At 42.4% G+C, this 24550-nt stretch overlaps 2 protein-coding genes across 4 annotated transcripts in view; both read right to left on the reverse strand.

Moving 5' to 3' along the window:
- Positions 1-346: 346 nt before the first annotated feature.
- RBM22 (RNA binding motif protein 22) lies at positions 347-9966 on the reverse strand. Of its 3 annotated transcripts, none has more exons than XM_024732255.1 (11): positions 9815-9966; positions 9332-9385; positions 8338-8367; positions 7412-7544; positions 6042-6142; positions 5765-5937; positions 4751-4951; positions 3411-3575; positions 2577-2665; positions 2241-2372; positions 347-1467 (listed from the first exon to the last, which is right to left on the reverse strand). In XM_024732255.1, the coding sequence occupies exons 1-11, from the start codon at positions 9866-9868 to the stop codon at positions 1337-1339; spliced, it is 1263 nt and encodes a 420-aa protein (XP_024588023.1). In that variant the 5' UTR covers positions 9869-9966; the 3' UTR covers positions 347-1336. The 3 variants fall into 3 exon arrangements, with proteins under 3 accessions (XP_024588023.1, XP_024588024.1, XP_024588025.1); XM_024732256.1 differs by having other exon boundaries at positions 1186-1467; positions 2265-2372; XM_024732257.1 differs by lacking the exons at positions 9332-9385; positions 9815-9966 and adding an exon at positions 8609-9266 and having other exon boundaries at positions 1186-1467.
- A 6318-nt stretch (positions 9967-16284) lies between these two features.
- Positions 16285-24550, reverse strand: part of DCTN4 (dynactin subunit 4) — a 32645-nt gene continuing 24379 nt past the window's right edge. The window contains exons 11-13 of the mRNA XM_024732249.1: positions 24063-24170; positions 21454-21551; positions 16285-18942 (exon numbers count right to left, since the gene is read on the reverse strand). Coding sequence (XP_024588017.1) covers positions 18729-18942; positions 21454-21551; positions 24063-24170 — 420 coding nt within the window. The 3' untranslated portion in view covers positions 16285-18728. The remainder of the gene's footprint in view (positions 18943-21453; positions 21552-24062; positions 24171-24550) is intronic.

The raw sequence follows: 24550 nt of genomic DNA on the forward strand, positions 1-24550 counted from the left end.
TGACATGGGAATTGGCTTCTGGAAAAATGCACTTGTAGATAAATTTTTTCCTGTTTCCTTTTAAAATGACTTGTATAATACTAGGACAACTTTTTAAAGCTACCATGTATCAACAAGCACATGACAGGCTCTGTGCTGTGCCTTCTGTGTATTCCTATTTCAAGCCCACAACTAACCTTTGACATAAGTACTAAAAAGGCCTGGTTCTTTTAGAATGGATAGAGATCAGAATCAAAACAGTCTAAAGCCAAAACATATTTATATATAACTTGTTTCTAACTCCCACTGACCTCAAGTTCAGCTACCAAGGATAAAGAAAGCAGAAATAAACCTATGACAACATTTAGAAAATTGACCCGTTTTAATTTTTTAAAAACAAAACCACAACACAACATCAATTTTTTTTTTTTTGCCATCTACAATTCAGATATATCCAAATATTCTAAGACCGGAGTGCCCTGCCCAGAAGCAGGGAATTAAAACGAGACGCTGAAGTCACACAAAGGTGAATGCTGAAGATCAAAGTTCCAGCTATAGGTCACAAGTCTTCCATTCAAACACACTCTAATTCTTTTCCTTTCACAGTTTGTTCAAGTGTTTTACTGGAAGTTCTTTAAAATAATTTCATCCTAGACACCAGGTTTCTTCAATGATACAAAACCCCATGACATTTGTGTTTCCATCTGATTGACAGGAATAAAAAGTAATTTTTATCTTTGTCTTTTTTTGGTAGCATAAAGAAGTAAAACTATCAGCCAGATTCCTTTAGTAATAAATGAGGAAAGGAGAGATGAGAAAAGACCTGGGCTGTGCTGGGTGCTGGTTTCTACTTGTCTTTCTGAGTGTGACTTTAGATGCGTTAAATCACACTCTTGCCACTACAATGATTAGAACTAGTAATCTTTTTTTAGATGATAAAAAGGAAAATATCCAATGGACATAAAAATGGTCAAAGTTGTTTGTTTTTTTACTGCAGGTCAACTTTTTCCCCCCAGAAAAGATACAAAATGAACATTTAATTGGGATGGTAACTCCGCTGGACATTCCAATTTACCCAGTTGCTTGTTCCCCACACAGATAAGGGGAAGAGGCATTAAACTTTATTAGTAATGTTATAGTAGTAACCAGATATGTTAATGGCAGCTTATTTCTGGTCCATCAATCCTTTGAGCACATGTAGGAAAGCATGGCTGTTGTTCTCCAACTGCCCACATCTGAATACATTCCGCTATCATGGAAACTACAAAGGGAGGAAAAATATATTTATTCCAAGATTCATTTACTGGGATTTGTAAGCGCCCTCTCTTCTGTAGAGCCCCAGAGTGGTGATAATGTGCTAGGGGCTGCTGTGTTTCCCGGCATGAGCTCCCATCCTCTGAGGGTCCTGAGAAGGATAGTGGATTGGTCCTGGAGCCCTCATGAAAGGAGGGGGTGGTCCCATTGGGTGGAACATGTGTGGCCCAAAACCTACAGATAGGAGAGGAAAATCTGTTAGGCTTGCAGTTCTCTTGACAACCTTTCAAACCCTGAATTTTCTAAGGTCAATACCACCTACACATAAATCAAATTGACATGGGGCTTCAGAAAATGTCAGTTCACAAGACTTGCTTAGGAATGTCTACCTGCATGACTTCCTTGGTTTTAGAAACCTTCCCCCTCAAGATGGCTTAAAAAAAAAAAACTCCACATGTCTCAGGTATTGCTAGTATGTCATCTGAGCCTCTGTTATCTATCAAACATGCCAAGCCTATCAGACAGGATTTGATCAGAATTGGGGAGGTGAGGGAGAAATCAGGCTGATGGCAAGACCCTGTCATCATTAACCTCAATGCTTTATACTCGAGTGAAGGGTGTTCAGAAACCAGAATTTTCTCCAGAGAGTATGGGAACTCTGCCCAGGAGAACCTGCTGCTTGTGATTTACTTACACTGCTCATACTGGCATTGACAGTGCGATAAAGAGCAGTGCTATACAAAGTGCAAGTCCCTGAACTGTTTATTACTTGTCATGAACAAGATAAAGAGCTTGAGCCAAAATGTAACTTCATTACATGACCAAGCACACTGTTTAGTTCATCTGACAATTTTTTGGTAACACGACTTTCTTGACGAATTTACATTTTGGTGCAAACTCCTTACCTTGTCGCAGGCAGGTAGTAAAGGCTTTGCAAGCTAACACACACCCACAGCCTACAGGACTTGGACGGCGTTTCCCGATTTCCTCAGAAGGAAGCTGGTTACCTGGGGGTGGGGGCGGGGCAATACCAGGCGGGGGTGGCAGGGCGATGTTCACCACCGCTGGAGGACCGCTGGGGGGTAGGTTGAAGTAGTTGGCTGAGGCCTCTTCTTCTGCGGCAGGAGGAGGAGGAAGAGCTGAAGAAGAGAAACAGCTGGTTAGAGCAGAGGACAACCGTGCAACAGCGCTTCCACTGCCTTGAAATCCTGGGAGGTCCTGCTGGGAGATCACAGCTGCTGGGAGCCAGAGACCTGGGTCTCTTCTAACGTCCGTGGGACACGAGGGCAGTGTGAGCAACTGAAGTTAGCAAGCTACCAGGTAGGCAGAAAGTCTGCACTCACCTCCTGGTAGCCCTGGAACGGGCTCTAGCTTGATTCCAGAGTCTGTGGTTCCGTCCTTCTCCTTTTCTTTTCCTCTGGCTGCTTGGGACCTGGGAGACACAGACCCTTACGCCATCAGCACATGGTCCCACCTTCTCTCACACCTCTGCTTCTCATGTTTCCTAGACAAACGGATTTCCTTCACTCCTTGCCTCCTTTTCGGCACATATTCTTTTCCCATAAATGCCATAGTGCACAGTGGATAAGAGCAAAGGTTTTGAAGCCAGAAAGACTTGGGTTCAAAATTCACTAGAACTGCTGTAGGGGCTGGAGGAGGCAACACCCGTGTGTTGAGCCCAGTGCTCAGAAAGCCCTCCGTGAGGACTGCTGCTGCTGCTGTGAAAGGTCTCCCTGGCTCCAAGCCAGAAACACGTTCCACCTTTGAATGTCCAGGGCATTTTACTTGTGTCTCTCTTATGCAATCACCACTTTCAAACTTATGTTAGCTATTCTTCAACACTAGATAGTTGGCCTACAGAGGACAGAATCTAGGTCTAATTCCTGTGTAAACTCTCAGGCCACATTTCATGCCCTGGCATTACCCTTGGCCTGTAACAGCTGGTCACAAAACACATGAACCTTCAAAGGATCAGATCATTACACCAAAACCCTGAATAAATTTCCAAAGTAGCATCTTCCTAATATCCATAGGAATGGAGTGCCAGACAGAATGAAAAATTCTTTTTAAAGGTCCTATTGATTTAAGCCTATTCACCGAAAGCTTACTAGTCCCCAGATAATGAAAAGGTTCTTGAAAATCTCAATAATGCTATTTTAATACAGTCTAATGCTCACCTTCCCCATTTCACGTTGAGCCTGCGGCCATTGACGATCAACTTGTTAAAGGACTTCTCAGCAGCCACTTCTGCAGCCTGTCTTGTGGCAAACTGGATAAAAGCACACTGTTGTCTCTGCACAACAGTGATTGTCCGGATCTCTCCAAACTGGTAGAAGTGATTTCTGTAAAGAAAAACGAGAGTTAATAACACAGACATTCCCAGGAAGTTGAATATGGATTATTAACTTTTTTTTTTTTTTTTTTTTTGCGGTACGCGGGCCTCTCACTGTTGTGGCCTCTCCCGTCGTGGAGCACAGGCTCCGGACGCGCAGGCTCAGCGGCCATGGCTCACGGGCCCAGCCGCTCCGCGGCATGTGGGATCCTCCCAGACCGGGGCACGAAGCCGCGTCCCCTGCATCAGCAAGCGCTCTCTCAACCACTGCGCCACCAGGGAAGCCCTGGATTACTAACTCTTTAACTGATTCACCACAAGGCAGGTGGCCCCGTGGTGATCTGCCTAATTACCTGCAGGTGGTTCCCCCATACCTTACACCCTATCGTGGGTGCTGTGTATTGAGGAAGGGAAAGAAAAATAACGAGTAAATAAAGGCTATCAAACATCTCAGGGTTTTTCCCATGGAGGAAAAGGGGCTCCAGAAGGCTCCCTAAAGACCTTAAACCCTAGATAAGGGGTTGGCAAACTACAGCCCCCATGGCTGATGAGCCAAGAACATTTAAAAAAAAAATTTTTTTTTAAGGTTGTAAAAAAGAAGAGAAAGAGCAGGTGGGAAAAAGTCTGCCACCCCCTGGGGACACTCTAGCTCACTTAGGGTTTAATGCAGATAAGCTACCAAGGGCAGGTTGTACACCTATAAGAGTTTCTTCTCCCCTCTATCTCTTTGCAAGAGGCAATTTCCATCAGTATCTGCCCAGATGTTTCATCTAGCCATACAAAATACAAGCCAAGAATAACACAAATTTACCAAATACCAATCTCTTTAAAAAGCCAACAAGTTAAACCATAAGGTTTTATAATTGCAAAGCTCTCCCTCCCCTACAAAATAAATCATACTTGGATATGTGCCATCTTTAGAAATTCTAATGGCTATTAGGCCAAACAGAAGCTCATGTAATTAATACCCTACACAAGCATGGAATAAGCACTGTTGAGGAACATTATGTGGCATCACAAAGGACAACTTTATAAAAATTCCAGTCAGCATGACACTAACTCTAGACCAACTAAAGAAAAATGTACCTTATACAGAATTACCATGTTTTTGCCAAAAAAAAAAAAAAAAAAAAAATTCTAGGGCAGGCGAAGGCAAAAATAACTCATAAAATTATATTCACAAACCTTAGATCTGTCTCAGTAATGGTATCGCCCAGACCACCAACATACAGTGTGGTGATAGTCTTGTCCTCTGGTGGGTCCAGACGAGGCATTGTTGATGCCCGCTTTAAAAGTTTATCTGCCACAGGGTCATTGATTCCATAATATCGGTCTTTAATGTTCTGATCAGCAAGGGGGTCATCCGGATCTGTTGGCTTCTCATGTCTATGGTTCAGGAAAGAACAATGCATAAAGGTGAAACAAGGGAAAAAATTTTACAGATACCACCCAACAGGAGCTACAAAAGTCCCCTTTTGATCTAAAAACCATGGCCATACCAAAACATAACTATTAAAACAGAGCTACTATCAAGGGATTTACTGTATCACACAAGGACTTGCTAGCCTCCAAAAAGCCACTTAAACGGCCACAGCGTGGCAGAGTTTCCTTATAAAGAAATGTTTTTGACACAATCCACTCCAAAACAAAAGGTAACCAAAACATGATTACCCTCCTCTAGGTCAAGGGTTCTTAATGTGTCTGAGGTCTTGCATTCCACTCAGAGTCTTATTAAATCTATGGACCCAACCCCAGAAAAAAACATAGCTAGCTTTTTGTTGGGTGTAGGCTTCACCAACCCCAAAGTAAGAACTCCTAATCCAGATGCCTGGCAGTCTTAAGTCAAACACACTTACACATTCTTTACAAGTCTGGTCTTAATCTGATTTCAACTATACACTGAGATTCAAGCCAATCATACCCTGATGGCAAAGACTTACATCTTAGGCAGAAACTTTTGAGGTCAACACTGATATTTTATGGCAGAGCAGTTTAGTTTCCCAAGGCTTGGTTGTAAGTAAAAGTTCCATTATAAGTAAAAACAATTTAATCAAGCTCTAGTCCTAAGATATAAGACATATGACACTAGTTCTATAAACTTCTACATTTTAAAGCAGAAACAGTTTAAGCTAGCACCTCCCCCTGCTTGGATGACTAATCATCTGAAAGGAAAAACTGAAAACGCAGTTCAGCTCTTGCCTGTATGGACACTCCTCTCCTCTCTTACATTCTCCTTTCACCCAGAAGGAGCAAATGTGGGGTCGATTTCTTTTGTAGTAGGGTGTGGTCCGGGCCAGTTTGAGCAGCATGTCACTGGTGGATGTGGTCTTCCCCAACATGCCAACTGGCCGTGTTCCATCAGAGTTAGAAATCTATAAAGGAATGACACATTCAAAAGATAAATTACACAGGCTGCATCAATCCCCCAGGATTCTTTCATTAAATATAAAACTACATCAAGCAAGTGGCAACATACTTCTCGCTCCATATTCTGTGTATAGTATTCTTTGTTGACATCAGACTTTGGCATGTCATCCTTAAAAGACAATCCTGCGTCACGGACCTGGATGGGCAAGCCTAGAGCAAAGGAAAGGAGGAAAAAACTCAAAACATATTTTAAACCATATCCAAACTGAATATGTAGACAGAATACATCATTCTTCCTTTCTCCACTTCCTTATTTGGCACCAGAGGCTTTATTTATTTATTTATTTATTTTTGCGGTACGCGGGCCTCTCACTGCTGTGGCCTCTCCCGTTGCGGAGCACAGGCTCCGGACGCGCAGGCTCAGCGGCTGTGGCTCACGGGCCCAGCCGCTCCGCGGCACGCGGGATCCTCCCGGACCGGGGCACGAACCCGTGTCCCCTGCATCGGCAGGCGGACTCCCAACCACTGCGCCACCAGGGAAGCCCCAGAGGCTTTATTTTAATTCAAAATCTTTAGCACCATCAGGCCAATACTACTACAGAGCATTCTAAGAAATCATCCAAATTCCTGAGTTTTCATGAAATTAATGTTTTAGAAAATCTTTTAGATGAACAAACTTTTACTATAGTTAGATTTGACCTGCAATTAATAATGCATCTAGCTTTTAATATGCCATAGTTCATTTAAAATAAATATTAAAAAATGGATTATTTTTAGGCTTGTCCTACACATCCTCTGGATAATCAGTCATGTAAGGGTCATTATATTCCAGAATCAGAACACCCCCTGAACAAACATACAACTAATATTAAACAATATGTGACCAGGACTCTGATTAGCAGAGTCAACTTTCTGAACTTAACATAGATAAACTTGTATTTTCCTTTTCCCTTTTAGTTTACTGTAGAGTAGAAACTTTTGTTGAAAGAATATTTTTCGCATAAATAAAAAGTCATCTGCAGTTAAAGAAAATCACTCCCAAAAGCAGTTACTCTGAAACAGTAGCAATATAGTGTATCAGTCCTAACAATATATTTGATACAAAAATCTAGAGCACAATTAGCCAGAACTTTGTCAGGGATTGTGGGAAAAAACGCTCTGGATTTAGAAAGAAGCCAAAGGCAAAGAAATTACCTATCATAGCAACAATGCCTTTAACTTACCTTGGCTACAAAGGTATACAGAAGGGAAGTTTCGGCCAGTGCTGATCAATTACCAACTTTTCTTTAAGTCCCTACTGTTGTTCAGAATGCTAGAATAAATTAGTATGGTTCTTTTCTTCTTGGGAAAAGCAGAGCACAGCAGACACTCCAAAGTGGGTGAGAACCAGAGAAGGGGTGAGAAGTGGGAGACAAGAAAACTGGTTTGTTGTGTAGAGTAGTTGCACACTTTCAGACCCATGGGACAGGGCAAACATACCATACTCTAGGTCCAAGAGGCAGGTCTGACAGACATTCTTCAATTTACTGCAAGTCTGGCAAACTTCAGTCTTCTTGAAACGCATGCGGACCCCGGGGCACCAACGAAACACTGTGAACGGCCTGGCACAGATCTGGAACACAAAATAAAGCCACAGAGTGTTAATGGTCCTGATCTGGACAATCAATCCAGGAGATTTAATAAAAGGATCCCTGAATCTAGGGTGTAGAAGAGATCTTAGCAATCATCTAGTCTAAACACCATATGATGTTTCAATCCTTTACAACACCCTTCCTCAGTAGTTAAAAAATTCAATTAGTACACAAATAAAACACTCAAAAATCAAAGTCCTCCCCACCCTAGAGGTCACCACCATTAATGATATAACCCTTAATCTTTTACGGGGTGAGTAGCGAGTGTCATATACTCCTCTGGGAATCTTATGATGGCTACGACCTTCCTCCTCAGCTAGAACGCTCATGTGCATATAATCAAACAGTACTCGGTATATACAATCTCAGGGGGTTCAAAGCCCAACCACAGACACCAAGTTAAGAATCCTTACATTAGGGCTTCCCTGGTGGCGCAGTGGTTGAGAGTCCGCCTGCCGATGCAGGGGACGCGGGTTCGTGCCCCGGTCCGGGAAGGTCCCATGTGCCGCGGAGCGGCTGGGCCCGTGAGCCGTGGCCGCTGGGCCTGCGCGTCCGGAGCCTGTGCTCCGCAACGGGAGAGGCCGCAGCGGTGAGAGGCCCGCGTACCACAAAACTCACTTTCTTAGCCCTACACTAAATAGTTAACAGCCAATGAGTATGTAAATGACACATGAATGTCTGTGTAGCACTCACTTTTATAAAGGACTTCATACCTCAACAAGTGGAAGAGAAACGGAAAATAAAATTAAATCATTACTCTTTAAACATACTTACTTTGCATTCCTTCCCGTACTTTTCTTTGGTCTGAAATAGAAAAAATAGAAAAGAATGAGTTATGGAAAGAAGAAAACCTAATGCCTGCTCCTTCTCTAGACAGGACCTAAGAAATTTATCTGGAAATCCCTGGCATCTTGAAGAGAAGAGGAAAAAATCCACCCTTTTGGGGAGGGAGGGGGGGTAAGGGAGGGCTGGGGACATAATCTAGTCACCTACAAGTTATAACCTCTTAAGAATCTTACATATCTAACACCAGGTAAGTATGTACCTTTCCACAACCGCAACTCTTAGATTCATTTCTGGCTCCGAAGTTCTCTCCCAAGAACAATTTCCTAATGGTTTCCACAGTCCCTAAATGGAGGATGCAGCCATGGCCAGCCCATTTTACAAAGTTTAGTCAGAGTTAACTACTACAGACTCATCCTGTGCTGGTACCCTGCATATAGTCAACCAATACCTCCAAGATTGATCACAACACAGCCCTAATCTAAGTATTAAATGTTAACTGCTGCTAATTTTACCCTTATTTGTAAGGATAGAGGGTACCTTATACTAAACAGATTACAAGGTGCAGAGGCCAAAAGGCACTTGATTAGGAGTCAGGAAACCTAGATTTTTAGTCCTGGGTCTGCTCCTAATTTGCTGAGGTACCTGGAGTCCGAACATCTGAACTTAGATCCCAGCTCCACACCTTACTTGCTATATTGAAAAGACATAAACTCCCTTTGCCTCTGGTTAACAGACCTATCTCCTAGGTAAATGCTCAACGAATATTAGCTATTATTATGACTCTTATATCACAGGACTGTTGCTGAGTTCCAAAGTGAGAGAACAAGCATGACAGTCCTTTGCAAATTCGTCGTACTCTTAGGGTTAGTAAAGGGGCATTATTACTTCTCAGCTAAGACAAACACATCACCGACAGTGTGCAAAGTACCACAACACTGACAGAACACAGACAGCAAGTCCCGTTTCACACACGATCACTCACCATTCGGATATATGGGTTTTCTCCAAGACACGTCTGGCACAGAATAGGGAAGTCCTGGTGAAAATGGGAAATCTGGTCGAACGCCAGGCTCCGAAGACCCTGCCATCTCGGCCACAGTGATGGGGCGGGGGGAGGGGACGAGGAGCGAGGTTGGGGAACAGGGCAGGAACCCGAGGTCCAGCACTGGCCGGGTCGCGGACGGGGTGCTGTCTGCACTTCCGGCAGACGGCGGGAGAAAAGACCCGCTCGAAAAGAGTGGACGGAGTAGGGATGGAAAGGGGGCTGCTGCCGGACCCTGGCTAAGCCCTCTCCCTCCAAGCCCGCAGGAGGGCCGCCCTTCAGCTTTCAGCCGTGGCAGAGTTAGGCCGCGGTGCTGGCTTCTCCCCGGAATTCCCTCGGCTGCGCCGCAGCCATGTCCCTGCCCGCCCGCTGGAAGCCTGGCTTTGCTGCCTCTTTCCGTCCTCCACCGGCAGGCATACTCACCGCATCCTCCCAGTTCTGCCTGTTGTAGGTGTTGGAACCCAGAGAGGTCGCCATCTTGAGAGCGTCTGGAGGTAGCCGCAGCTTCCGAGTTGGGAGAGAAGACCGCCACAATCCCGTCAGGCCTCGAAGCTGCCTGCCGGCCGTCGACGTCTTATTTACGCGTCTTGTGCGCCCTTGAGCATGTGCGTCATGACGTCACCCGCTCAGAATTTCTTCGCTTGATAGTTGACTTCCTGGTGCTTCTTCAGAGTGGTGACAGCAAGGGATGAAGAGTCACAAGTACAATCGGTTTATTTTAATATTTGAGTGAAAGAATAAAGGAACAAGTAATGAATGAGGGGTTAAAACAGCGTTGGTCCCCACTGAGCGCTTATTATGCCAAACGGTGGGGTAACGTCTTGCCGTTACCGTGTCTTACTTAATTCCCACAATAAGCCCTCTCTATGTAGGGTTGCCAGATTTAGCAAGGAAAACCCAGAACGTCTACTTAAATTTGAATTTCAGATAAACAGGGAACCCTATTTTAGTTCCAAATATGTTCCAAACATGCTTACACTAAATAATGACTCGTTTTTCTGAAAGTGAAATTTATCAGGATGTCTTGTACTTTATCTGGCAACCATTACCCTCTAGGCAACTATTACTGTACCTCTTTTATAGAAGGAAACTGAAGTTTAGAGAGATTAAGTAACTTGCTTCTGGTCGTGTAGCTAGAAAATGGTGAAGCCACAAATCCAAAGACAATAGTCCTGTGTTTCCAACTTCTGAAATGAAAAGGGTCCTATGGATCAACACATGTACTGTTACATCGTTTTTGGAACAACTCATAACCACACTGCCGATATTGTATGAATTTCAAGCGTCCTGGTATCACTTTCATAATTTTTGACATATCCTATCATCAAACAAATACTTTTATTTATGCCACCTTATGTCTTAACAATTAGGTTTAAAGCAAAATTTGTGTAGAGTAAAATTTTACCCTTTTTACTTGAACAGTTATGAATTTTTACATATAGTCATACAAATATAGAATAGTTCTATCATCTGTCATCCCCAAAAGTTCCCTTGTGCTGAGTGAATCCACTTCTCCCCATGCTTGGTCCACGGCAACCACTGATCTGTGTTCTGCCCCTATAGTTTTGCCATTTCCAGAATATCATAAATGGAATCCTGTATTGCCTTTTGGGTCTGATTTCTTTCTCTTCGCATATTGTATTTGAAATTCATCCATATTGTCACATGTATCAGTAATTTGTTCCTTTTTATTGCTGAGAATTTCATTGTATGGATGCACCTGGGGTTAAACACACACCACCCCCCCCCCACACACACTTGCCAGTTGATGAACATTTGAGTTGTTCCAGATTTGAATGAATATAAATAAAGGCATAAGCTCAGGCAGCTCAATATCAAAAAGACAAACAACCCAATCCAAAGATGGGCAGAAGACCTAAACAGACATTTCTCCAAAGAAGACATACAGACTGCCAACAAACACATGAAAGAATGCTCAACATCACCATTCATTAGAGAAATGCAAATCAAAACTACAATGAGGTATCACCTCACACCAGTCAGAATGGCCATCATCAAAAAATCTACAAACAATAAATGCTGGAGAGGGTGTGGAGAAAAGGGAACACTCTTGCACTGCTGGTGGGAATGTGAATTGGTTCAGCCACTATGGAGAACAGTATGGAGGTTCCTCAAAAAACTAAAAATAGAACTACCATAGGACCCAGCAATCCTACTACTGGGCATATACCCTGAGAAAACCATAATTCAAAAAGAATCATGTACCACAATGTTCATTGCAGCTCTATTTGCAATAGCCAGGACATGGAAGCAACCTAAGTGTCCATCGACAGATGAATGGATAAAGAAGATGTGGCACATATATACAATGGAATATTACTCAGCCATAAAAAGAAACGAAATTGAGTTATTTGTAGTGAGGTGGATGGACCTAGAGTCTGTCATACAGAGTGAAGTAAGTCAGAAAGAGAAAAACGAATACCGTATGCTAACACATATACATGGAATCTAAAAAAAAAAAAAAAAAGGTTCTGAAGAACCTAAGGGCAGGACAGGAATAAAGACACAGACGTAGAGAATGGACTTGAGGACACGGGGAGGGGGAAGGGTAAGCTGGGATGAAGTGAGAGAGTGGCATTGACGTATACACACTACCAAATGTAAAATAGATAGCTAGTGGGAAGCAGCCGCATAGCACAGGGAGATCAGCTCGGTGCTTTCTGACCACCTAGATAGGTGGGATAGGGAGGGTGGGAGGGAGACACAGAGGGAGGAGTTATGAGGATATATGTATATGTATAGCTGATTCACTGTTATAAAGCAGAAACTAACACCATTGTAAAGTAAGTATACTCCAATAAAGATGTTAAAAAAAATAAAAACCCCAAAATAAATAAATAAAGGCATTATAAACACTCACATACAGGTTGTTGTACAGACATAGGTTTTCATTTTGCATGTGTAAATACCTAGGAGTGGGATTACTTGATCATATGGTATGTCTTTTTCCTGTATAAGAAAGTGCTTGCGTTTATCTGAGCTTCGTGCGTCTGTGATTTGTTGTTTCATTGTATTTTGAAAATTCTTAAGTGTCATCTCTTTAAATATTCTGCCCAGTTTCTTCTCCATCTGGGACTCCAATTACACGTTAGACTATTTGATATCATCCTATAGACCTTGAATAAGCTATTGTTTTCTTTTTGAGAGTTTCAGTTTGGATAATTTCTATTGATCCGTTTCCAAGTTTCCTGATTATTTCCTCAAGTATGACAAGGTGTTCTGATGAGCCCAGAGAAAACATTCCTCATCTCTGATCCTGTGGTTTTCATTTCAATTTGTCCCTTTCTTATAGTTTCTACCTCTCTGCTGAAATCTGTCATGCATATTATCCCTATTTTCAACTAGATCTTCGACATGTTAATCAGAGTTGAAGTCCCTGACCAATAATTCCAACATCTAGGTCATACCTGTATAGGGTCTCATTGATTGTCTATCACAAATGGGTTGACTTTTCTTGCTTCTTTGAGTATCTCAAAATTTTTATTGAATGCCAGTCATTAATTATATAACAGTAGAGACTGAAGTCAATGGTATTAATGCTTGGAAATAGGCAAGCCTCTTCTGTCAGGCCATTCATGTGGTGCTTGGTCATTCTGGTCAGAAATTGAGCTAGGTTTGAGTTTTGTTGTTGCGATGGTTGCCTTCAGTGTTTGAAACCACAGGTTTCATATCCACTAATTTTGTACTTTGGAGCTTAAGAATTTTTCTCAAGTGTTCATACTTCATCCTTAGCTTTCAGCTGTCCTGCATACCTGCACCATATGGTTAAGTCTCTATGCCTTTGCCCATGCCCCCAGCAGCTGCTTGCTACATTGGGAGTCAGGGAAGACTCAGGGATTCTTTGTTCTAATTAAGCCTCAGTCTTTTTTTTTTAATTTTTAAAAAATTAATTATTTTTGGCTGTGTTGGGTCTTCATTGCTGCACATGGGCTTTCTCTGGTTGCGGCGAGCAGGGGCTACTCTTCGTTGTGGTGCGTGGGCTTCTCATTGCGGTGGCCCCTCTTCGTTGCGGAGCACGGGCTCTAGGCGCAAGGGCTTCAGTTGTGGCACGGAGGCTCAGTAGTTGTGGCTCACGGGCTCAGTAGTTGTGGTGCACGGGCTTAGTTGCTCTGCATCACACGGGATCTTCCTGAACCAGGGCTCGAACCCCTGTCCCCTGCATTGGCAGGCGGACTCTCAACCACCGCGCCACCAGGGAAGTCCAGCAGGCAGATTCTTAACCACTGCGTCACCAGGGAAGTCCCAAAGCCTCAGTCTTTAGTAGGTCCTTCGTGCCCAGGCCTTGGGAATGGGTCTTTTCTCAGCATTCTTGCCCCTCCTCTCTGTGGCAGCCAAACCCTGACTTGTATCTGTGGTTGGTCTTGAGGGGGGAGAGTTTCTTGCCCTTCTTACATTGGCAAGAGGCCTTTAATGGTATTGGTATAAAATCCTGGGGGGGCTCAGGACTGAATCCTGTCCCTCCCAAGGGTAGAGGTTTTTTCTTACCTTGTCCCAGCAGCAACGGGTCTTTACCTGTGTTCTAGGGAGACAGGGTTTTCTGCTCCTCCCCCAGTGGCTTAGGCCTTTTTGCTCCTAATGAGGGAAGGGCCTAGCCAGGGGGAGGCAAGGTTTCACGCCTTTCCTACTCCTCCTTCCTTTGCATGCCTCCAAACCAAGGGAGGCTCTGTAGAGCTCCAGCACCCCACTGCCCCCAGGTCTTTCTCATGAACACCCGGTGAAGGTTTTGGAAAGAGCTTGTCAGTGCATGCAAGCTCCCCTAGTATCTCAGGCTCCCAGGGGTTTTATACTGTCATGTCAGCCCCAGTTTGGCCTTTAGCAATTCTTTTAGTTGATTTCCTCTTACCTGCTTATATGTTGGTCAACACTTCTTCCTCCCATGCTCTGCTACAGGTGAGCCAGTCTACATCCCACCTCTCCTTGGAGGGGTCTGTCCTTCCTTGAAATTCAGGCTAGTTGACTGCCCTGCCACATCAGCTATCTGATATAGATCCAATAAAATTTATCATTTTGTCATCTGTCCACTCTGAGTCAGCGTGACACTCTTTCCACACATCTACGTGATAGGCACAAGTGGAACTTCTAAGTCTCCTCATGTTACTTAAATATATTTTAAAAGGAACATTTTTTATCACTTCTGTAAATGGGAAATTAGTATCACTTGTGTAGATGTAGCCTTAAGAACAAGTACAATGAAAATGAAACAATATTTTTTAGTAAGTAAGCCTCTGTTATCTGCCAAAGGCTCTGAGACAGAAGCCTATGTTTAAAAGAAAAAAAAGTGCTACATAAGAGAACTGATACTTTATCCTTATTTGACAGAAGGATAGGGAGAGGGGAGCAGGGCATGAGAATGATACAGCTTTCTCACTATTTGATTCCATATCATTTAATGTTACTTTCACTTAACACTTAAAGTCATTGTCTTGTGTAGGTGGTTTGTATTCTGAAATATATTCCACTATTGATGTCCCTGACCACCAGAAAATAGGGATAAATAAACCTAACTACACTTGACCCTTGAACAACACAGGTTTGAACTGCATGGGTCCACTTACACACACTTTTCTCCCCCACTAAATACATACTACAATACTACATGAATGCATGGATGCAGAACCTTGGATACAGAGGGCCGACTGTAAAATTATACACAGGTTTTTGACTGCCCCAGCATCAGTGTCCCTAACCCCTGCATTGTTCAAGGATCAGCTATATTGCAATTGAGCAAGTGACCTGGCTCTGAGTTTATTCCAGGCTACCCTCTGACTGGAATATAGGAGAAAGAGATGACAAAGGGGCCTGGATTTGGCTCTGCAAGGGTGTGCATTACAGCAAAGGAACTATACACATACAAAACCCAATACTAGGCAGAGGTAAATGCCCTGGAGAGGTTAAGTACTACAGATTAAGACCACATCTAGATGGGAGTAGGATACCTAGGGAGTATCCTAGGTTGAGCTAACACCGGAACAAGAGAGCTCAAGGGAAGTTAAGGTATTTGGCTTATGACAAATAGAGGCATATGTATATATATTTTTAAAAAAGATAAAAGACCAACGCTATGTAAACAAGGAAAAGGAAGATGGTATTAATTTATTTAACAAATATTGGTTGTCTGCTACTTGCCAGGCATTGCTCTACGCTCTGTAGATACATCAATTTCTTTAAAAAGACAAAAATCCCTGTACTGTGGAGGTATGATGAAACAAAAAATAAAGTATATAGTGCTGGATAGTAATCAGTGCTATGGGGAAAAAAAGCAGCAAAGAAGGGGGATACGTGTTTAGGGAAGGGCAGTTTACATTATCACATAGGGAGGTCAGGGAAAGCCTAAGAAGGAAGCATTTAAGCACAGACCTGACTGGCAGGGGTTTGAGTTGTACAGATATCTGGGAGAAGAGTTTTCCAGGCAGAGGGAAGAGCCAGTGCAAAGAACCTGAGAGGGCGCACCCTGGGGTGACTCAGGAATAGCAGAGACTTGTGTGGCTAGGGTGTAGAGAGCAAGGGAAGTAGTTGATGAATCTACACTAAGAGGAGGGAAAAGTTGAGTACAGATGAAAGTGGACGAGTGGCTACCTGAGAGGGCTGGGCCACTTTGTACACTTAAAAGGATATCTTTGGGAGCAATGACCCAGGATAAAAGCTGGTAGAGTCCTAACAACGTACCATTTACACATTGGTTCTGATAATACGTTCATAAGGAGCTCAAGCAACATCTATCTATATAATATTACAGCGAACTACCTTGAGGTTTTACCTTAGTTCATTTAGACAAATGCAAGAAGGGAGCACGCCCCACTGACTCGCATGCTAACCCTAACTCCACCCCTGGCATGCTACTCCAATCAGTCTTCATGAAACCAAACAAAAGACACTTTTCAAGCTTTTTCTGCTTTATTTCACCACACGAAGTTAAGCAATCAGGCAAAACAGTAACCTGTCGTTCATAAAGACCAAAGAGTGCCTCTCATTCCCAAAAGGGACCAAAAAGGATGTTTCTTTACAAATATGCATTACATTTAGCTCATTAAACAGTCTGAACAAAAGAAAACTCTGGTGGGCTAATCAAATCACAAATTCAAATTAACTTAGCTTTAAGTTTCCAAAACTGTAGTTTCTAGTGCTAATGACATCTAATTTGCCTGCAGTGGTGCACACTGACTATACTTTAAAAATCTTGCACCTAATCGAATATAAAAAGGAACAAATAAAATTCCAAATTCACCAGCTGCAGGTATTGAACCATTTCTACTAACACACAGATACTGAACCATTTCTACTAACACACGAAGGACCAGCTTGCACTGAAAACTATCTTGAGGAACCATTAAATCAATGGCTCTGTTATTCTGCAAGTTAATTTGGCTTCTGAGGAAAAAATTCTATGATCAATAGTGTTTTTGTGTTTCTGTGTCACATGGGGGTGATGAGACCCATTACTTCAACATTATTATTTCTGGGAACAAACACCAGCTATATGCCTTCAACACGTAACTGTGTGTAGTCGACGCAAACGTGTAAACATAGGAAGCTATCCTCTACCTTGAGGCTTATCTCCTCCACTGGCAAATATGGAGCACTCACGTCACAGGAGGCTGTAGTGAGTAGTGAAATATAAATTAATTTGACACTTCGTGGGGTCACAGAAAGTTAAGCTATTTCTATAGTCTGCAGATTTGTCATTATGCAACACCCTGCCCCAACTCCTAACAGGCTAAGCCTTATTACTGTCATAATATTGGAGACATGAGTGTTTTTTTTCTCATACTGCAGCATATATATTGCTCTGTGGAATACTGTTTCATAATATTGGCTTGATTTTAAGAGTACTATTTAGTGTCTTTCAGAGGCTTCCTAAATATTTTTATCTTCCAAGGGGAACTGAAAAGTAACTATGTCCTGTCTGTACTCTAGATTACTACATATACCTTTAATTTTTTTAAAAAAACTAAAGGCTTGAACTTAAAAGCAAAACCAGAATAAACAGGAAATTTCTCTTTCCCCAAAGGTCTGTTGGCTGCTTGCTAACAATACATTTACAGAAAATGATGTGGTACAGGTGGTGGTCTACTTTGTCAAGTCTCAGTTGAGAAGACATCACAGAAATTAAGGTTAGCAACCCAACTCCAGGATACCAAGTGAAAACAGCATGTGTGCTGTTAGGCAAGTATTCTTTATGATTTATGGTCAAAATGCTCTTATTTGACAAACCGTATGATAAAAGTCTTAAATGCAGGAAGGGAGAAGGTTCTTTTCCTGAATATCCAGTTTTGGATTCAAGAGATTACAAATGTTAACTTCCCCTTCAAATCAATGGAAAGAACATTAGTTCAGATCATGATAAACATCTGACATTTAAAATGTTTTCTGAATTCCAGAAGTGAACTTGTCCACCAAGTTTTCTTTGGGCTCTTTCCAGGTCCCCAGTACTCAGAACAACTTACTGAGTTAAAGAGGCCGAGCCGAAGAGAAGCGTAGGGCGTAAGACATAAAGATGGGCTCGCTGCGGCAGCATCAGTCCCTGGATATTGTGGTGACAGTTAAAATGAACAGAATTTGCCACCCCCTTGACATGACACGTAATTGCTTGCTTCTCAAATTCTTCCTAGAAGAAAAAGTTCTGTATTCTACTGGGAAAAAAATTTTAAGAACAATTAATAAATAAGTATCTTATATTCACTCAAAAGAGGGCAAATTAAGGTGCCTTAACTATTTCACAGGTTTTTCCAATCATCACAAAACTAAAGACAACATGACGATTCTATTATCCTGTCAGATGGATGGGAGCCAAGATGGCAAGTGAAGGGATATGTTTAGAGTGCTAGATTATATCTAGTGGAATGCAAAAAGCAGCTGGTATACTGAGACCAATGCTGGGTCATCAATAGCGGGCCTACCTTTTGGTTATTTTTTTTTTTTTCCTTTTGGTTATTTTAAGTTTCATCTGTGAGACTGTGATCCTTTATGAGATCAGATCGGGAGATAGTATGGTCAGTTTCTCAAGTGGTCAATCGAATGCCACTCCAAGGAACAGCCACCCCCTTTCTTGGGATGGAACTATGCTGTTGTTAGTCAACGTGCAGGGTTCAGTGAGGGAGACACAGACTTATGGGTGTTAACAGAAGAGAGGGCCAGAGGAACAGCAGTCACCCTGTGTTCCTAATGCCTTGCCTACGCCCCCAACCTCCTAGGAACAGGATTCAGTAGTGCATGGGTACATCATTATAAACAAGGCCTAACGAAGCAGCGGCTTCCACATTTTAACGCAGGTTTGTGATGATACTGTCCTTTGGGATCTGCCCGCCACTGGAACACTTTAAGGAAGAAGCGGGCCCAAGCTGAGTTCCACATGCTGGGTGAGCCAGATGACCTCTGTACCCTGGTCAGCTTCTTCGATGGGGCGGATGGGGGTGGCCAGGTTTTTAAAATCGTGCTTCATCTTAAAGCACACGGTCACTTCGCCCTCCTCACGCTGTGGGGTCACTTTGATGAAAATACCCACTTTGTTGGCCTTTCTGAAGGCTATAATGCTATGGAAGGAAATAAGCATAGTATTAGGTCGCAAGTCAGCCAAGCCTGTTAAGACTCACAGTCATTTTATGCCCCACAGGAAATCTCTGTTGACAAGATATGACCACCATCCCGTTCGTCAACAATGAAGAGTTTCTTCAGCAAAATGCTGACCTCCTTATTTTTTAAATATTACAACAGTAAAATATAGTCATAAAAATTTTAAATGGGGAAAGGTCTTTCCTCTTATTTTCCTCTTCAGTACAGAGAACAACTGTAAACGTTTGGTTCTTAACCTACCAAATATTTTTCTGTGCACTTACACTTTTCTGCTTTTTTAAACAACACAAAAGGGACACTATTCTGTAACATGCTTTTTTTCACTGTTTATCACAAACACCTGTTCATATTGGTATATCTAGGTCTTCTCCATTCTACTTAATGGGTGCATAGCGACCATAATTAGTATACACTGATTTCCTCTGTTACAAACATCCCTTCACATTAACCTTTATATACATATGGTATTATTTCTGTAGGATATAGACAGATGCTAACTTGGAGCTTTAAAGGAGTTTCTGGAATACCATAAATCAGTGTGTTTTGTAAATAGAGTCTGTAAATTAGGAATTTTTAGAATAGAAAAAAATCTCTTTAGTTGAAGTTTCCATTTCAGTTTTCTGATATGCACTTGAAGTTTGTGTTTAAATAACTTAGCTTCAAAAAGTCAAAAGGCCATGAAATAAACAGAACTTGATCTACTATCCAGATGATACTCAATTACTTTAAGAAAAGTTACTCAAATCAAATATTTACATATTATCCAGTATTAGCACTACTAAGTTCTAGATATCTGGAAGTCCTATAAAGTACAATAATATGGAATATAATTAATTCAATCTTTCATTAATCTGTCATGTAATCTGACTGGAATTTATCTCAGATGATCTTTCCAGAAGTTCACCTTGGCTTAACAAAGTTCTGTACTTAAATTAATATAATTTATATAAAGCAAGGATTATAGAGAATGCATTTTGTATTATATTAACACAATCACTTTGAAGTAACTAATCAAACTTTTGATTTACATCAGATTCATTTTAGAAATTCAGTTCAAAAATAGTAAAAAAGAAAAAGTCTTCCTAGCCTTAATTTCCCAGGCAACCACTGATGCCTGGGAAGCTTTTTAAAAAAAAATTCAGATTCCTGGTGCCTACCTAGACCTGTTAAAGAGAAGCTGTGGGGTCTGGTACTCTATATAGAATTAAAAAAAAAAAATTAAAACACCCACGCTGGTGCTTTCTGAAGTTCACCCAAGTTTGGTAATCACCGTACTAACCTCCTCTTTGCTCTCACTTTGTCTTTCTAATTTGTCCCATGTTATTTCTTCTTTCCGGGATCTTGCGGAAGGAGCTTTTGATCATTCTGTTAAAAAACCTTAAATATTCCCTACACCAGTGTATTAAATGCTATTGCTTTTCAGCTCTGTAGCCTGCTTTGTGACACAGGATTCTGCTAACCACATTTCTGCTTGGTAGGCTGGTTCCTTACCAGGCTCCCTTTAGGGGCTCTAACGGAGACCAGAAGCCTGCAGGAAGAAGGGGCCTGGTTCTCCCGGTGAGCTTCCTGTCTGCATGCAGCTCCTGTGGGCAGCACTCTAGCAATGCCTCTTCACTCAGGAAGCGGCAGTATCCAGGTTTTCCAACTGCATAACCAGCTTCAGCATACCACCCCTCCTCTGGCACCCTGTGATGCCAGCACCAGTGAGGCAGTGTCCCTGCTCCCATTTCCCAGAGGTCTGAGTTTCAGCTCCATGGGGCTCCTCCTTCAAGCTTCTGAATTTGAATCATTTAAACCATTTCCCTTTGTTCCCTCAGCCCTAGGAGGGGTAACTGCTTCATAAAATTACCATCTCTGGGATATTGCAGATTTCTTCTTAACCTTTGAAGTTACCCAGTTAACAAATCTTTATATTAAATTCTCTCTGTTCAGATAACTGATGTGATTCCTGTTTTTAGACTGGAACCTGACTGATGTATTCTTCATCTGGGAAAGGTTTGGTTTTTTACTTCTCAGTTATTAGGTATGAGAGAGTAAAATCTGTTACTCTAAGATGGAAAGGCTGGGGGGCAGGGGGACAAATCCAATGGTAAATCTTTGGGGATAGAATACTATATCCTGTCCACAACCATGAACAATCATGCACTTGAAAATTTTTTAACACAGGAAACATAGGTTAAAAACACTGTGCTTACAGAATGATCCCAATGATGCAAATGTTAATGGTGCTAATCTCTGGTGGTGAAATTTTATTTTCTTCTTCATGGTTTTATATATAAAAATAAATATATATTCACCAAATTTCTATAGTAATTATTTTTATAAATAGGAAGAAAAAATTACTTTAAAAATTCAGATAAGAAAATTGAGATCTGTGAGTGGGCTTCGTGTACCAGCCAACTGTGGCGTGTGTGTGTGTGTGTGTGTGTGTGTGTGTGTGTGTGTGTGTGTGAGACAAAAGGATCACTCACTCAGGATCATCCTGAAAGTCCTGGGGTTCTGCCAACTCATCATACTCTGCTGCTGCATCCTTGCCGGCTAAAACAAGCTCTTTGGGAGGCACCACCACCTGGAGAGCAACACAAAGAGGGCTGCCTCAGAAGGAATCAGTGCGTTGTAGAACATTCATTCAGTGGAATACAGAAAAGTATTGCCCTGACCTAGACATGCAGAAGTAAGCAGAAGTAAACAACATTATTTCACTTATAAAAAGTTTAACATATTGTTTGGACATTTCTGATAAAAGTATGAGAACAAAGAAATTTAAGGGAATGGTAAAGTCAGGTGAGTGCTTACTTCATTGGGGCTGCTAAGGGGAATTTAAGTGGGCAGGATGCAGGGGCTTCAACTGTCTTTAATGTTTTATTTCTTAAGGGGCTGGGGGAATATGGGTGTTTGCTATGTTATTCTTTATGCTTTGTGGTACATCTGAAACAGTTCTTCATATTTGTTTGTTTTTTTGCGGTACGCGGGCCTCTCACTGTCGTGGCCTCTCCAGTTGCGGAGCACAGGCTCCGGACGCGCAGGCTCAGCGGCCATGGCTCACAGGCCTAGCCGCTCCGCGGCATGTGGGATCCTCCTGGACCGGGGCACGAACCCGTGTCCCCTGCATCGGCAGGCGGACTCTCAACCACTGCGCCACCAGGGAAGCCCTCATTTTTTTAAAAAAGAAAAAACATAATGTGAAACAGTGGTTCCAACATATTTTCTGAAATGCATATATTGGGTACGTTTATGGCCATGAAAAACAGTTAAGCATTCTTTACACTTAGCCTTATGTTGTAACTAGGCTTCAACTTCGCTATGTTAGAAGTTAACAGATAACAATGTAAACAACATTACTAATTATGGATATGAATGTGGCCGGGGAGCTGTAAAGAGAGAGAAAAACGGCAAATCCATAAGCTGGGTATACTCATCAGGCACTTATTTCTGTCTCTATCCTCACTGGCACAGCTTATTAGTGTTATTTTAAAAAGGAGCAAGGACAGATGAGTGTCATCTCTCTTTGGAAGTGATGCTAGTAAATGAAATCATTAAAAAGCAGAAGTAAAAAAAAAAGATAAATTCTCTACTAATAAGTATAACTTGAATAACAGCTAATTAAAGATACAGGCATCCTTTCTACCAACTTTTGTTATGAGTATCATGCTGAATTATGAGTCAGTAATAGATGGTCTATAGAGAAAAGTTCTTGTTCTAAAATTCAAGTGCTAGATGAATCATGAAGTAGCAAAAAGTAGAAAGGCCTCATTTCATTCATTCAACCAACACTGAGAGTCAAAATTACCTATTTTAATATTTAGTACTTGGACTTCCCTGGTGGTGCAGTGGTTAAGAATCCGCCTGCCACTGCAGGGGATACGGGTTCGATCCCTGGTCCGGGAAGATCCCACATGCTGCAGAGTAACTAAGCCCGTGCGCCACAGCTACTAAGCCCATGAGCCATAACTACTGAAGCCACGCACCTAGAACTCATGCTCCGCAACAACAGAAGCCACCACAATGAGAAGCCCGCGCACTGCAACGGAGAGTAGCCCCTGCTTGCCGCAACCAGAGAAAGCCTGCATGCAAAAACGAAGACCCAACACAGCCAATAAATAAATAAATAGACTATTAAAAAATATACATTTGGTGCTATGTATACTCTGTGTAAGCAGAGGGCATCTAGTGGAGGCACATCAGCTTTTAAAAGGAAATGTTATTTCCTTTGTGTCTTGAAAAATGAGTACGCATCAGGCAGAAAGAGAAGTGTGGCCATGTATGTCAGGGGAGTGGGGATGGGAAGGAGGAATTCTAGATAAAATGAATAGCATATGCAGTCCTCTAGAAGCATGAAAGTTTTTTTTTTTTTTTTTTTTTTTTTTTGGATTTTTTTTTTTTTTTTTGCGGTACGCGGGCCTCCCGCTGTTGTGGCCTCTCCCGTTGCTGAGCAGCAGGCTCAGCGGCCATGGCTCACGGGCGCAGCCGCTCCGCGGCATGTGGGATCTTCCCGAACCAGGGCACGAACCCTTGTCCCCTACATCGGCAGGCGGACTCTCAACCACTGCGCCACCAGGGAAGCCCAGCATGAAAGTTTATGACCCATTGGATATGCTTGGATCTCAACCATTAATATGCACAATTTCGAGAATGCTAGATTTGGGGGTTTCAGGGAAGATCATCCTGGAAGAAAAGAGAGAGGTGAGGACATCAGGGAGCTCTTAAGTTATGCCAAGGAATGTGGATTTCATCCCGTCAGAGGGACACCAAACAAGCTGCATGCCATGATCAAAGTTAGATATTAGAAAGATCACCCTAATGGCAAGATGGAAGATGGGCTGGCATGGAAGTGCGGGTGAAGAAAAAACAGGAAGTTAGGAAGTTACTGTCACAGTCCACGTAGGAAATGATGAGACCTTCTAAAAGGGCAGTGACAGTGTGCTTGTGGATAAAGTAAAAAACTCAAGAGGTGAAATCAGAAGAACTTGATGACTGTTTGGATGTGAAAATGAGGCAGTGTGGAGTCCTTTAAGCCAGGGCAAATGAAGCCACTCCAGGAGAAGTCAGGGTTACTCAGGATGAGGCAAAGCGTTCTTACCTTAGCAGTGCTGTTGATATCATCAGGGTCCCCCTCCTCGTACTCCAACAGAGTCACGTGAGTGAGGTTTTCCACTGGATTCGTAAGAGTCAGGAGGACCTGGCTCTCCTGGGGAAAAGGAAAGGCATCTTTCAGACATGTTCCACTGCTGCCACCTAGGTCCACCTTCCTAGATGCTTAGATCACAAAATCATCACCCCCTCCGCCCTCCACGCCTCCAGCATTACTCTTGAATAGTAACACCCACCTGTGCCTCTTCACCACTGCATTCTCAAAGTGCTCACTAACTCCTATTCTGTTACTTATATGCTAGTCTACATACTCTCTGGAGCTGCTATTTCACTGAGGAAATGGAATAGATCCCACAGAAAGGGCCAATTACTAGCTGCAGAAATTCTGAGAAATACACATTATCTAAGTGATTGTTTAAAGTTTACAACTCTTGCCCTACCCAGGTCACCACTTAAGGACTAAAAAGAAGGAAGCCC

This window comes from Neophocaena asiaeorientalis, unplaced genomic scaffold (assembly GCF_003031525.2).
Source record: "Neophocaena asiaeorientalis asiaeorientalis breed wild unplaced genomic scaffold, Neophocaena_asiaeorientalis_V1.1 scaffold964, whole genome shotgun sequence".
Taxonomy (NCBI): Eukaryota; Metazoa; Chordata; class Mammalia; order Artiodactyla; family Phocoenidae; genus Neophocaena; species Neophocaena asiaeorientalis.

Excerpts from the sequence above, each read along its gene's own strand:
- RBM22 (XM_024732255.1), bottom strand. The coding sequence starts at position 9,868 with ATGGCGACCTCTCTGGGTTCCAACACCTACAACAGGCAGAACTGGGAG. Across the intron at positions 5,938-6,041 it reads CACAGAATATGGAGCGAGAA|ATTTCTAACTCTGATGGAAC; the intron begins GTATGTTGCCAC and ends ATTCCTTTATAG. Across the intron at positions 2,373-2,576 it reads CGTTCCAGGGCTACCAGGAG|CTCTTCCTCCTCCTCCTGCC; the intron begins GTGAGTGCAGAC and ends TCTCTTCTTCAG.